The 15,100-nt window shown below is 49.7% G+C and overlaps 3 protein-coding genes across 3 annotated transcripts; all 3 read right to left on the minus strand.

Moving 5' to 3' along the window:
* Nucleotides 1-236: 236 nt before the first annotated feature.
* On the minus strand, nt 237-2,187 carry INDA1_3 (Amino-acid permease inda1; the record flags this gene model as incomplete). The annotated part of the gene is made up of 5 exons (XM_044829594.1): nt 237-626; nt 683-1,106; nt 1,154-1,608; nt 1,659-1,954; nt 2,013-2,187. The coding sequence occupies 5 exons, from the start codon at nt 2,185-2,187 to the stop codon at nt 237-239; spliced, it is 1,740 nt and encodes a 579-aa protein (XP_044676269.1).
* Nucleotides 2,188-4,464: 2,277 nt separating this feature from the next.
* Nucleotides 4,465-6,034, minus strand: J7337_012065 (uncharacterized protein; the record flags this gene model as incomplete). The annotated part of the gene is made up of 2 exons (XM_044829595.1): nt 4,465-5,889; nt 5,939-6,034. 2 exons carry the CDS (start codon nt 6,032-6,034, stop codon nt 4,465-4,467), a joined length of 1,521 nt encoding a protein of 506 aa, XP_044676270.1.
* Nucleotides 6,035-8,762: 2,728 nt separating this feature from the next.
* On the minus strand, nt 8,763-9,947 carry J7337_012066 (uncharacterized protein; the record flags this gene model as incomplete). Its single annotated transcript, XM_044829596.1, has 2 exons — nt 8,763-9,320; nt 9,381-9,947. 2 exons carry the CDS (start codon nt 9,945-9,947, stop codon nt 8,763-8,765), a joined length of 1,125 nt encoding a protein of 374 aa, XP_044676271.1.
* Between the last annotated feature and the right edge of the window lie 5,153 nt (nt 9,948-15,100).

Genomic DNA, 15,100 nt, shown 5'->3' on the forward strand with positions numbered 1-15,100 from the left:
AAGCTTAAAATACATGCTCTCCACGATTGTGTATGGAGATTGAAAATGAGGCTATAACATCTCTAGCAATTGCCTCTCAGTCACTTGGATAATTATGAAATTCTGAAAGAATTGTTGAATAAAGCTAGCAACCAGTAGATCGATGGGGTATAAACTAAGAATCCTCAATAGGAGGGACTAACTACACAGATAGACTATTCTGCTTCCATATTCATGTAGCATGGGACGTTAAGCTCTTACATGAACTTGTGGAAGAATCGGCGCCAAGCGGGCCAAGAAGCAACCTTGGCACGGTAAGCGTTGATCTCATCCCAGTCGTGCTCACGGAGACCAGTGTCGAGATCAATCTTATCAACGGTGAGCCACTGAGGCTTCTTCCAGAAGTAGCCGATGATCCAGAAGAGGAGCACGACAGGAATGGCAAGGCAGGCCTTGAAGAAGTCCTCGGCGTTACCGTAACCTGTCTTGCCTGGAGGGCAGACGGCGACGAAGATCTGCATTGCGAGAATAGCGAAGCAAAGGGCGAGACCCAACCATGAGCCGTAAACGCCACCAGCAGCCTTGAAGGGGATTTGGTCGAGGCTTCGTCCTTGCTTCGTCCAGGCGGAGCGGAAGCGGATGTGAGCCTACAAGGTGAGGTCAGTGAAACGGATCATTAAGAAAGTTTTAGATTTAAACTTACGTAGCAGATGGATCCCCAAGTGAAGAGGGCAGCGAGGGCAGAGACAGCAAGAAGCCAGTCGAAAACAAGACCGCCGGATGAGGCGAGGACAACGTAGGCGAGGGCACCCCAGATGAGGTTGAAGCCGACAGAGACGAGAGGTCGTCCCGAGCGATCGATGTATGTGAAGATCTTGGGCGCGTAGTCTTGCTCGGCGAGGGCAGTCAGAGTACGGGAGCCACCATAGACGGCAGAGACACCGATGGAGACGACTGAAATGCAGATGACCAAGTTCATGAAGCTGTCGTAGCCCTTGAGGCCAGCATCCTTGGCGGCGAGCACGAATGGAGAGGTACCATCCTTGTAAGGGTTGGCGCTGTTGAGGAGACGCTCATCTGTGGAGCTGACGAGCATACCGACGAGGGTGAGACCAATGATGTAGAAGCTACCACATGTTAGAACTGTGCGATGCAATTGACTGGTGAAGCTTACAGGGTGATACGCCAGAAGACCTGCTTGATAGCACCGGGAAGGGCCTTGGCGGGGTTGCGAGACTCGGCAGCAGCGAGACCGACCAACTCAGTACCGGCGAAAGAGAAGGCGGCTGTGACGAAAACACCACAGAAACCTCGGGAGCCGTTCTGGAAGGCGCCGGGATCATACCAGAGCTTGGCACCCTGGTACGTATCGAAGTCACCGGAAGAGGGACCACCACCGCAGATGAGGATGACGGCGACAATCATGAAGATGACAATGGCTGCGAGCTTGAAGACGGAACTCCAGAACTCTTCTTCAGCATAGCCGAGGGTACCAAAGATGTTGATGACGATGATGAATATCCAAAAGACGGTGATCCAGACAGCTTCGTTGATGTCTTTATTCCAGTACTGCACCGTGAACGAGACGACTGTTAATTCGAGCGGCAAGACGATGACCCATTGAAAGACCTGGCAATGTTAGCGCCTCAATTGGGCGATGCAGGATCAGCGACACTTACGTAGTTCCAGCCCATGGCGAAACCCCAGGACGGATCGATGAAGCGAGTAGAGTAGGTGTAGAAACCACCAGAGACGGGATACATGACAGCGAGCTCACCGAGAGCGTGGACGACGTTGAAGATCATGACACCAGCGATGGAGAAGCAGAGAAAGACGGCGCCGGGACCGCCCTTTGTGAGGGCACCGCCGGAGCCGACGAAGAAACCAGCGCCGATTGAACCTCCAATGGCGATCATGTGGAGATGGCGCTTCTTCATGGAACGATCGAGTTCGACGACGCCAGTGCCGTAGTCACCTGTTGACAAGAAGTTAGGGGATTGATCTGGCTGTGACGGGCAGTGCATGCGACTCACGGCGCTGGAAGGACTTGAGGTTCAGACCATTGCGGGTCATGAAATCGGCCTCGCGGAAATCATCGCGAACGCCCTCAACATCACCAGTGAAGGTATCCTTAGTATGCGCATGCCCGTGATCAGGCGACGGGGGCGTCGCGCTGCCGACGTCGATCTTTTCCTCCTTAGAGGTCATAGTCACAGAGAAGAAGAAGAGAAGCGTGTGAAGAGTTGTGAGGGAGAGGGGAATGAAACCTGACGAGCTTGGGGGAGAAGTGAGAGGGGGGAGGGCAGTGGTTTTTATCTCCGAGGAGCGGAGGCTTCTGTGTTACAGGGAAGGAAGCTAAGCTAAGCTACCTTGCATTACACAAACACAGACGATGGCGAAAAGGGCAGGAGATGGAGATGGGAGGGGGATTGGAATTGGAATTGGAACCCAGAAGGTGGTGGGAAGGATAGGAAGTCGTGTAGCGTGCCAAGACAATGAATGATAAGCATCGAGACGAGGAGGAAGAGACAGAGAAGCTGCCAAGTAGTTCTAGACGAGGCAAATGGAGGGAGAGTGCAACATCGCTCGAGCAAGGGTTAGGCGCTGTTCTGTTGGTGCAGCAGGCATCTCTCCAGTATAACTGAAGCTGTTGGGTTGTATTTCTGCAAGTTCCCATGTCGTGTCATGTAAATAAACCATCCCTCACTCAGCGCATGTCACTTTACAAAAGGTTCAACTCCATCTTCCCCAGGAAGCTTTGACAGTTAGGTAGGGAATGAGTACCTAGGTAGGTAGCCACTAACTGGGCTGGTTTACAGTGATGACAGTGCCCCGCACTTCAGTGCACTACCCGACATCCGCTCATCAACATCATACATGAATGAACATTTGAGTTTCAATTGACATCCAACGCGTGATGCAACGGACATGATACTGAGAAGGGAAGGTGCAACGATCGATCTTCTCACTGGAGGATTGCACGGGTTGGGGTCCGTCTTGGCGCAGTGGATGTCTTGGGTCTGATTTGGGGTTTTCTCTCTCTCTCACTCAGACTCACTAGGCTCCCTCATGCACAGGCTAAGGTAGAGAGGTGGACCGTGGCGTTGGGAGGGAGGGCGAGCTAAACAACAAGCTTAAAATGTTTATCACGAGGTATGGGGGGAGGGTATGACGCGCTGGCTTGTTCGCGTTCCCGCCTTCAATCAATGGTTTAATTGAGTGGCGAGCAATCGTTCAGCAATGTTGCACACGAGTTCAGCCGTTTGAGCGTTACAGTTACTCCAAAAACTCGCCTCCAATATTGAGTCCTACGCCCAGCTTTTGCCGAGAAACCTGTCAAAATCCCGAACGCTTGGGGCCTCGGACGCCAAGAGATTCTGTATCATCTTGAAAGGGAAGGAGATAAAATAATATGAGGATGTTTTATTCACAATCATCAGCTAAACTCGTCAAGGTTGGTGGCTGGGTCAGCCAATGGTGCTGAGATGCATTATCTCCATCCTCATTGAGATTGGCCGTGCAAATCCGGGGATGCGATCGGGCAAAGTGGGAATTTATTACGTTAAATATTGCCAGAGTAACTGGGGCCGTTGATGTTTAAATTAGAGCGTGTGTTATTGGTTGGGCAAATGTTAGAGTCAGGATAAACACTCCTAAAGACAGTCTCACTTCTCATCACCACGACTGCACGCATGCTTCACACTTAATGTCAACAAAGAGTCGCTCGAAAACAAAAGACCATTCCATTCTCCAACCGTCTCCCTTATCTCTTGGCCAACTCCAACCTGGTAAGATTACAACCGTAATCTCTCTCTCTCACAAGCCCAACCAACAAGACTTCGCTTCTCCTCAGCGCCAAGACAGCCGAGTAGTCTTGGCAGTGATAAAAAACCAAGGATCGAACAAAAGCCCAAATTGACCCCCCAAATGGGGAATGTCCCGTGGTAATCCCCAACACCGCAAACCAATAACATCATTTCTCAGCGATTCATCCTTTCTTGGCCAACAGCTGGTCAGGGTCGGCCGCACGTAGACAAGCCACTCGCTGTAACACTAGCAAAAGGGCCCCAGGAATTCTGTCGCTATGACAAACAGAAATCCCAGACTTGGGAATAATCTACGTCAGAGTCTGGGGAAGCTTTGCGGGGAAACGAAGACACAGCGACAGTGTTTGGGTGTGAGAGCGACACGGTAATAGGTAGTATGGATAGAGAGGAGACAAGACTCGCGGTCGAAATAAGAAAGCGCCGTAGCGGATCAGAGACATGGGAGAGCCCTGCTGTCATCACTTAAAAAATGAACTTCTTTTTACCTTTCGGAGACAACGTCTCCTTCTGGAACGGCAGTCAGAATCACACCACCCATTCACGGCGTAGCAGTTTCACAGGGGGGCGGGACACAAAAGGTTGCAGCCGATAAGCCCTCTCATTCGCTTTATCTAACGCTGACTGCAAAAAAAAGAAAAACCCCGGCTCAGCGAGGAAGCTAAGGTATTCTTAGCTCATGCGCCTTCTCATCGTCTTCGAAGGGCGACTCGGCGCGATGTTCTTCCAGCACCGGTTTGCCTCGCATCTGCGCCCAGACCGTTTTGTACACTGGCTTGGCGAATAGCGCGTCCATGTCCTCGAGGGTGATGCCTGTGATTATATGCATGTCAGCCACACTGCAGAATACGTCTAGAAGGAATGAGTCTGCACCTTTTGTTTCGGGGACGAAGAACGTAGCCCATATCCCCATGCACACGAGGATCGAGCTGAAGAAAAAGTACGCGCCGTAGCCAAGATCAGAGATCATGTAGGGCGTTGAGCGCGCGATGATGAAGGAGCCGAGCCATGTGTCTGCTGTGGTTATGGCGACGCAGAGCATGCGGATGTCGAGCGGGAAGATCTCGGATGCGTACGTCCACGTGATGCCCTGCCACGTCGCACAGATGATGATGGCGTTGATGTACACGCACACGATGGCGAGGTATCCCCAGCCGTCGCGGTTCACAACACCTGCTGCTGCTGCGGCTGCGGGGTCTGCTTCCATCACGTACCCGCCGATATACCACATAGGAATACAGCCCAGTGCAGCTCCCCAGATGAGACCCTTGCGACGACCGACTTTCTCGACGACCCAGAAGGTGAAGAGGACCATGCCGAGGGTCTTGGAGATGCCGTAGAAGCCAGTGGAGAAGAGCTTCAAAGAAGTGCCGGGGATACCAAGACTCTCAAAGATACGGGGTGCGTAGTAGGTGATGATGTTGACGCCTGTGAAACTCTGCAGGAACATGAGAGCCATGCCGATGCCCATGCGGTTACGCACGCCCTTTTGGAAAAGCTTCTTGAACTGCTGCTTCTTACTCATCTTGTTCGTACTGCGCTCCTCAACCTGCGCACGAATATCACCCATCTCCCTCCTAACATACTCATGGTCCGCAGGAAGACCCCTAATCTGCGCGAGAATCTTCTCCGCTGCTTCAAAGTGATCACCGCGCGCCAACCACCTCGGCGACTCAGGACACCAAAGCATACCGAGCGCAAGACCCAAGCCGGGGAGGAGCTGCACCGCCAGGGGCACAATCCACTGGGTCTTTGTGTCAACGTCGATGGTGCGGTCGGTAGCGTAGTTGATCCAGAAACCTAGCATGCCGCCGCCCTGCGAGGCGATTTCGAAGATACCCACAAGACGGCCTCTGATGGAAGGAGGAGCTGTTTCGCTGATGTATACGGGGACGGTGAGGGAGGAGGCGCCGAGGCCGAGACCGGCGACGGCTCTGCCGCCGTAGATCATGTTGAGATTGCCGTTTGCGGCGGTCATGAGGGCGCCGCCGAGGAGGAAGACTAGGGCTGCGCCCATGATGGTCTTTCTACGACCCCATTTCTCGGCGATGGGGAAGGTGAACAGCGCACCGAAGAAACAGCCAGCCTGGGTATGTTAGGCGTGTTTTGGTGAGAGTGAGAAGAGGGGAGGGTACCTGAAAGGTGGAGACGATGTTTCCCTGGATGGTGTCGCGTTGGGTCTTTTCGACGAGGTCTAGGCCAAAGTCCCTCATGAAAGAGGTCAATGCCATGGTACCTGCTCCACAGTTAGAGTTGGGTGTATCATGTAGAATGAGTGAGTGGTACAAACCTCCAATAACAGAAGTATCATATCCGACTGCTCAAATCAGTACATCACCTTCATCGTCACAGCTTCATAACTCACTGGCGAGGGCGGACATGCTAGCCACCGTGGCAATCAGGTGGATTCGCCAGTTCCGCACCTCAGGCGGATCATTGGTGCCCGACGCATGAGTATTCCAGCCCATAGATTATCGAAATAAACAAAGTTATAAGTGAGTATCAAGATGACAAGATGAAGATTTGTTTTCTCAAAAAGACAAACGAAGCGAGCAAGATAAGTCTCTGTCTTCCCCTCCTCTGGACACGGGGGCACCACGGCCTTTTTATCTTTGTAATGACGATATCTTTCCTGTCTGGTGGCTGGCCCCCCGTTGGAAAAACAGCTCGGGGTCTATTTTGCTCCACGTTTTCCCCGTGGGGTAGGTATCATGGGTGCGAGTGTGGAGTTGCCAAGATTGGGATGAGGGGATGATCGAGGGTGTCGCTTTTCCGTGGTGATATTGCGTTTCCGTGCGTGTTTTTGTTCATATGGGTTTGCCGACGTTGCTATCATCTCACCATTTTCAATGACGTATGTGGAACGCCCTTGATCAACACACTTAAAATATGGCTTTTCACAAATATCAGATATCGACCCATTCGCTGTTCCGCTCTGATAATGTCTCTCTTTTCGATATCCGTTCTCCCCGCCAAGGTCCTCAAACATAAGGGTCTTATTGCCGACTCTTGGAGATCTACCAACCGGCCCGCCATTCAGAGTTTAGCTCCCGACACAAGCTTCAAGCATAAATTTAAGCGTTGTCGTCTCCACTCCAACACGATTGGTTCTCGGCGAACAGAACTATGCTCCGAGACGCACCTCTTCCCCGCCTGAATCAGTCGATTGCTTATGGCGAATACTACCTTGTGCTTTATCCTCTCACAGGGACTTTTACAAGCGTTTGCTTGGCGCCAGTGAAGGCGTTTGTAGATGAGTCTTTATGTGGACTGAGCTGCCTCGGCTGCTGATGTTGGCTGTTGCTTATCATGAGGGGTCTTGTTATCCCTAAACTGCAGCCTGGCCTTCGTGTTGTACAACTGGTTAGTTTTACGCACCGAGATGACCTATTGACTACACAGCCACGTTCTGGTTGCTCGCGTGAGAAGTCATGGCTCGGGATAAATCGGATCCTGTCGTCTGCATCTGGTATGACTACAATATAGATCTGTAACCGAACCCAGGATCATCACGTAGTTGTTGTTACATCCCCGCACTCATGGCCCCATACCTAGAATAAGCTTAAATCACTTGGCGCCAGTAAACAACCTGAAGAAGGTCAACAACCTGGTTGAGCCTGTGGAGATAACTTCGGAGGATCGGCGTTTAAAGGAATTACCCCACGGGGATATCGTCGAACCGACGTTGTTAGTGTCTGAGAGCTTCATGTTACGGGCGTAACCAGGTCTATGTTGCGGAAATCAGTACCCGTCGTGAGTCATTTGTAGTCAATTGGGTTGGGTGTGCTGCATGGGTCCATTAGTTGCAGGTTGTAAGCAAACGCACTGATATGGAACGCTCTTCACTTATGATAGAAACATCTTGTATGTTGAAATCTCGGCAATCTCTTACTCAGGTTCCTTTGTGCGTCTTGCTCTCTGGATAGGCAATTCTTCGCAATGCCAGATGAGGCTAGTTCTGGTGAAGGGATCTACCATTGATCAGAACAGCTTCCGTACCGAAGCCTCGATAGCAAGTTTCTTCTCTTTGACTTCTCCCCAGATGGATTTGACTGGGCTTTTGACCCTGCACAAAAGGCCCCTCGTTGGGAGCTCTTTCTTTGACGCTTCTACAGCTCAAAGCCTAGAAGATCTTCCAGACTTTGCCCATGGTGACAGCCTGATGAATACTTATATGAGGCCCTACTTCTTACCCCATCGAGTTTCATTGTATGCATTCGTTATCTGTATTGTTCCTTCAAGAAAAGAAGCCCATAAGTCAAGCTGGGCTGGTATCGTAGTCTGGGCGTGAGGCCTGACACCTCACGTCATGGCATTCTTGTATTCGCTCGTCCAAAGAGAGTAGCTTGGCGGAAAGCTTTTCTCCTTGATTACCTGACGCTTGTTGGCTCGAATCCAATTGTCCAGAAATAATCACCAAGATTTCGCGAGGTCACGGATTAGGAGTGCAAACAAAGGATCGAACCCTTGGCGGTCACAGGCAATAGGACGAAGGGTGAAATTCTTCTTATCCTAGCGTACTAGGCCTAGTCTATTAGATCAAATATTTGAACTGTTTCAAGGTAATCATGTGTGACCAACTTTAACAGTAATTAATCTCTGTTCGATTTGGTCATGTCGCGCCTGATGGTGAAACAAGACCTTACGACTGACAAAACAGCCGAGGCGCCAGCACCTTTGTCTAGTTACACAAACCTCCCCGAGTGTCAGAGTATACAACTTATTTTTCTTACCTTTTTGCAGCTTGGCATTCTTAGAACCACCGTGGCTAGTTCACAGAGACGTAGTTACAATATAACGGCGTGCGAAGATGGGGACATGCAGGCTGAGATCTGTGGCTAGCGAAAAGCATAAATGATGTCTATTATTTTTGTCGTTTTTCTTTTTCAATATTTTCTCTGCAACGCGTAACCTATCAAAAGGATTTCAAACAATCTATACATAATCCGAAGAAAGCGGCTACCCCTGTTTGGTTTCGGGAAATTTAGCGATCTCAGTGTGCCCCCTTTTAACAGCCTGGTCCCGCGCTGTAAGGCCTTCGAAGCCCTTCGCCTCAACCTCGGCCCTGTGTACCAACAGCACTCGGACCACGTCTTCATGTCCAAACTCAGGTGCCACTGACAAAGGAGCCTGACGGAATATAGGGTCAGAGGCTTTCGTGTTTGCCCCCTTCTTGAGGGGTAGCTGGACGACATCAAGGTATCCATTTGCCGAAGCTACATACAGCGCCGTTTTGAATCCGGTAGCAGTGGCTTCGATATCGGCTCCATACTTTAGAAGTAGCTCTACGTTCGCCGGTCTGTTTCTGAAAGTCGCCCAGTGGAGTGGCGTTTTTAAAGTCTCATGGTCTGTTGTCTCGAGATCTGGGCTGGCGTCAAGGAGAAGCCGCAAAACGTCTTCGTTTGTTCCTGAAACTGCCAAAGATAGCGGGGTGTGATTCATATCATCGGCTGCATTAACGTCCGCACCTTTCAGGCGTAGTACCCGTGCAACGCCAGTGTGTCCGTTAGCAGCGGCCTAAGACGCATTGCACCCATATGGCTCATCTTTCACTTCTACCCGGGCACCGTAATCTACAAGGCACTTGACAGCTTCTTCATGGCCTTCACGTGCTGCCCAGAGCAAGGGTGTATGTCCATCTGTATCGGCCAGTTCAAAATCTGCTTGCTTATCGAGCAACTTGTCAATGGCCTCGACGTCGCCAGCCTGGGCAGCAAATGATAAGGCGGTTCGACCAGCATCGTCCTGAAAGTCCACGTGGGTAAAGTCTTTGGGAACCACCGGGTTTGGATCATAGTCGACCGTTTTATAAGTGACTTCATCTAAAGGAGGAACAGCCATCATAGACAGAGACTGTAACTCACCGGCAATATGATTCAGGACCAAGCGTCGCACTTGACCTGGTTCATGTTGACCAGTTTCCAGCATCTTCTGTGCCTCTGCGGGGATTCGCTCGCAAAGTGGGCAGGCGAATTCATCCCGATGAAAATGCTTCTGTTTCCTGGCAGAATAGGCACCAAGAGTGCGTGGATCAGGAGCCTTTAGATATTCTGGGTGAGGCTGAAGGATGTGGCTGCGCCATTGATGTTCGAACTCAAAGACCATCGGGCTTTCATGGCCGAAATCGCAGGACCATGAGCGCATGCGGACTTTTTGCAACCACTCTTTTGAATGCATTGATTCCGTATGTTCTACCCAGTCGTTTACAATGCACAAATGACTTGAGAGCTTTTGCGCACTCAGGGTAAAGGCAAGGATAGGGTTCGACATGTTCGTGGATATGAGTGTCCAGAATTCCAGCATGTCATCGTCGGCTCGCCTCAGCACTAGCTTCTTGGTGCAGAATGGGCACCGAACTCCATTTAGCATGCGAAGGGTCTTGGGCCAGTTAGGCCTCAGTCGCGCTTTAATCTTGACAACTTCGATGACCAACCCTATGATTGGGATCAGTGGGTGCTTTCCAAACTCGGAAACAGTTCCTCCAAAGTAAAAGAGTCATTCATGCGTATCAAACCAAGCTCGAGGCAGAGATATAGTCTTGACTCAGTGTGAGAGCTGTCCAGGCACATATGCTTCTCCAGGGATTACGAAGAACTCAAAATGCTGTGCAACATTTTCAGCCACTTTCGATTAGAGATGGAGAATATAACGGGCCAACGTATCCCAAGATACAGACCCGAGGTCATAATAAATCCCTTCACAACTCTAGACGCACAAACCATTCAACAAGCTCACGGTATTGCCGCTGCGTGCACGTCACTTTTCATACAGATAGCGGCCAGTAGCGCATACGGAAATCATCACGGAGCCAAGCTTCACCTCCTTGGCTTCAAGAAGGATCAGCTCAGGTTGGACATCAGCACATGTCAGGGAACTGACATGGTCCCCGCCGTCTTCACAAGGTAAGTCGCTTCCGCGCACACAGCAATGTCTCCGCAAGGTCTAACGATGGGGAAGATCCTTCGACCGCCCTCCAAGTGAAACGTTTGACCCCAGAGATATCCTCTTCCAACCTAGAGCGCTCTGGTATATTGCATTTTGCATTCAATCAAGATTTCATACGGGTTTAGCATACTAGAGGGGAAGTTCAGTCACTAAGCAGTTCTGGAGGTATTTTCCTCGTGATAGCTTGGTATGCCCCCCATGCGACCAAATTCCTGAAGACGCGAAATGGATGATGGAGACAGGCCAATAACTCGACTACGGAGAACGTATGTGCGTCTGGAACCATATTGCCGATCATTTCAAGTTTCTATCCATGATGGTTATTCCTTCTATTCGATACCCCGCTTGCGAAGCGGCCAAGCAAAACCAAAAGCTAGCTATTGAAGCCAAGGCCTCACGCTGGACGCTTGGGAGGGCAGAGGAGTCTAGATTACTGCCTCGCGCTGCCCCTTCCGTGGCCTTAAATAACCTTGTGGAGGTCACTGAGATACTCACCGCTAATGGGCCAGATATTGCGTTGATTGAATAAGGAAGAAAGATATCCTTGTGTACCGCGGCCGAGCGAGGCCTTGAGGCTGCTGTCAAGCTTCTTGTAGACAGCGGTGCTCGATTAGAGGCTAGAGATAGTAGATATGGCTAAACGCTATTATCTTTGGCTGCCCAAATAGGACATGCTGGCGTGATAAAGATATTATGTAGGAACGGTGCGGACCTTGGTACTGTATCTGGTGAGGATAGGCAGACTCTGTTATCCCGGGCAGCAATTAATGGACACGAAGATACTATACGGGTTCTTATCGATGCCGGTTCAGATATGGAGGTCCGAACCGCGTATTTCAACAAGGCTCCACTCCACGCGACAATATGATCATTATCTTTCCTCAACATCTTAGGCTACTTCCATGGTCGCGTTAGTTTGATAACACAAATTCCGACTGTGTCTTTTTTACTCAAAATAACTTCTGGAAATGAACGCGTCAAGCTTGTGTGACGCAAGAACGGTCACGCTTCCAATCACACGTAATATAGAGCCGTGCGGGTCGCGTTCTTGGTAACTTGGGATGATTCCCTATGGTCTCTCACTTCATGGAAATAAGGAAGCCCGACGAGGGAATAGTACTCGAGACAATCATAAGTTGGTTTGCAATGCCTTGGAAGATTGCGCTGCAATCGTCAACCCACAGGCATTCTTGTCAATCACGACAAGTTGACAGCAAGAAGCATAGACTGGCCGAACAAGCGTGATATCGTTGGTTTTGTACGTCTTACATTAAACTCCAATACGCCATTATCCCCTAAACAAAGCCCGACAAATACTGGTATTAATTTCCCCTGGTGGCCGACAAATGCTGTGGTGATAGCAGCTTGACATGCGGTTCACCTGACCATCCGAAAGCTCCTGCAATTCTCTCACTTTGGACCTGAGTAACGCTTGTTCTCCGTAGGACTCCTCTACCTTGTGCTGCTGGCACAGATGCAAAAGCATGACCTGTTCCTTGAGATGATAAATGTTATCAGAAAACACAACCGCAGACTTCGTGGTTCTGGCCACCTGCACTGCGGCCCCCTCGATTTGAGCTAGTCCGTGCAGGATTTTGTGAAGATGATGCTCTATGAAGAACAACCATTTCCTGGTTTCAACTGTCTCATTGATTTGTCCCGTAGCGTCCTGGATCTCTTGGCTTATGTCCTCTGTATCTGACCTCACAGACTCTGTATCTGATAATTCAGACTCTGTCGCTGATCGCGTTGACGATTCATGGCGCGACGAGTTACAGTCCTGTGTGCAATCAGCTACATTGAACTTAGAAGCAGTAGTTGAGAACCTACAGAACTCAGGTCGATCTCGTGAGATATGTCTATCATATCCCCGTTATCCATCAGAGGATCATTTGCGAAAGGAAGGACTACATTGGTCTCCGATGTGGGAAAGTGTAGATCAATGGCCTGCTGAATTCTTGATGAAAAAGCGTCGGCGCTGCTCTGAGGAGATAATTGCAAGTGTGAAATAGGAGATATTGGGTTTGTTGGAGCGGTAGGCTTTGCTAGGGGTTTTAATCGCGGGTAGGAGGGATATTGGAGGATTTCCTCTGCTTTTCTTTTCCTACTTGCGCTGCCTGACATTGGAGTATGAAGATACCCGGTCGCAGTATTGGACAAAAGCGGTGTTGACATATTTTAAAGTAGGAAGGATAGTTAGCTGGCGGTCCTCAAACTTGGGTTTTCCGAGTAAGGTTGATGTTATTTATAAGAGGTGTCAATGCCTTCTTCTATTATGAGTTGCATGAACTGGTCCGAGAGCTAGTCATCTGGAGACGGGCACACATTTCACAAGTGGCGAACCAAAACCAATCATACTGGTAAGACTGAGTACAGTGACAGATCGGCGCTCTGAGACATAGCAGCTAGTACAACTTGGGAGCCGTGTCTTAGCCACTAAAACGGAAATAACTGGTATGGCGACATTTTTCGACCTGCCAGGCCTGCATCTAGGCTTGGGCGAAGCAGCTGAGCAGTCCCCTACATGAATCTAAAACCTCATGAACCTTGGAGGGTTGTGAAACAACTGTAAGCGTAGGCAGCCTATACCTACGGAGGATTTAGTATTCAGGACATGCAGTCCTGGAGTAGTATATAATAGCGCACTGGCTGTTGAACCCCAATTGAACTTTTACTTTATTAAACTGCAGCTTCTATATCTCGTTTCTGTCCGGGTTGCCATAGTCTGGAACGCAGAGTATTCTGAGCTATATATAAACAAGTATGAGCATCACTGCAACCCTACCATCTTCCAGTTATGCAAGGAATTTGGTATAAGGGCAGTCGAGCTTAGGGCTAGCCGCATCTCGATATTTTGTGGCGAAAGTGTATTCTAAGACACGGCTCGGTCATGCCGCCAAAACGATACTATGTCACCGGCCCGTGTCCCAGCTCGGGGACTGTACCCTTTCGGGCCCGAGCCCAGCCACTATCCAATCTCGATTTAGCGGGCGTTTCTTCTTGGCAAATTTGCTTCTCTTTTATAGGTTCATCGTCTTGTTGTGTTCATGCCGGCAGTAGACACATGGGAAACAACGTGGCCTCTGTCTTGCAGCCCCTAGCGATTTTTAGGTGACATCTCGCTTGTTTTAACCACTTGCGGAAAGTGGTACTTACACTAGCGCCCCTTGGTAGCTTGCTGATAGCTTTCTTATCTCTTGGATACTGGAGTTTGCCGGTATCAGATCTTTGTCTGGTCAACATGCGATAGGATCGAGGATCAGCAGACCCACCCCGATCGCAAACTATTGAGCAAATATCGGAGTATTATGTGTAGAACCATGCATAAGACTAAGTGCCAACATGGCAAGACCCTTGTGTGTCAGATTTTAGAAGGTTGTGAAATTCTCCGTAGAGAGACTCACTCATAGAAGCGAAGGGCACGACACGAACCCGGGAATATCACCTACACCATCGCTAAGGGTGGCCAATGATCAGCGGCCTGGCCCGCGGAGACCCTTGCGCTTTCAGAAGAGATTGTCAGATCCTTTCGATTTGAAACTCCGATACCAAGATCATCGATAAACAATCGCCGAAGCATCGACCTCATTTACATTGCCACTAGTAAATAATCATCATTTTAGCAAGACCATAGCCTCTATATTGATTTATCAAAGCTATCACTTCATGGAAGGACATATTAAGGCATAAATGTGCTTCCAGTCAAGCTTGGCTTACTATGAGCATTCTGAACCATAACTCTGGGATATCATGCTTAGCTTCGCATTAAATATTGACTACTCGTGGTTCCCGTGTCTCGCCCTCATGGGAAGCATTTTAGTAGACCTTAGGTTTCTGCTGAAAGTCGCCAAGGGACCGGTATAGAGCTGAACCCGAACATAGCCCCACTGGAAACGGTAGGGTAAGCTAAACAAGCCCAAGGGAGAAAAGAGGCGTTCTTACCTGGTCAAGAATCCAGTAAATCTTGGCAAGCTTCCCTAAGACCATTTGCTACTAAGGGTAGGGGTCCTAAGCCTCCTTGCCTCCCCGTTACCAGGTTATGGTCTATGTGGCTTTCCGACCGTTATTCCCACTTTGTGACAAGTCAATGGTCTTGTAAAAGCTCCTTGCACGCTATTGATTTCTTGGGTCTGTTACAGATGAGATTCTTTGGTAGCCTTGCCGTTTCAAACCGGAAGATTATGTCTGCCTAGTACGAAGCGCCGAGGCGGACGCGGACAGATTGCTAGAAACCAGAAAGTTTATCTTGCAACCCGGCAAGAGAGATTTAGCTAAAGGATTCTCTCAATCAGCTTTGTTCTTGCAAATCTTTACATCGGCCCCCGTTGCCCTTCTGAGACTTCAAGCTTTTC

The sequence above is a fragment of the Fusarium musae genome, chromosome 9, assembly GCF_019915245.1.
Source record: "Fusarium musae strain F31 chromosome 9, whole genome shotgun sequence".
Classification (NCBI taxonomy): Eukaryota; Fungi; Ascomycota; class Sordariomycetes; order Hypocreales; family Nectriaceae; genus Fusarium; species Fusarium musae.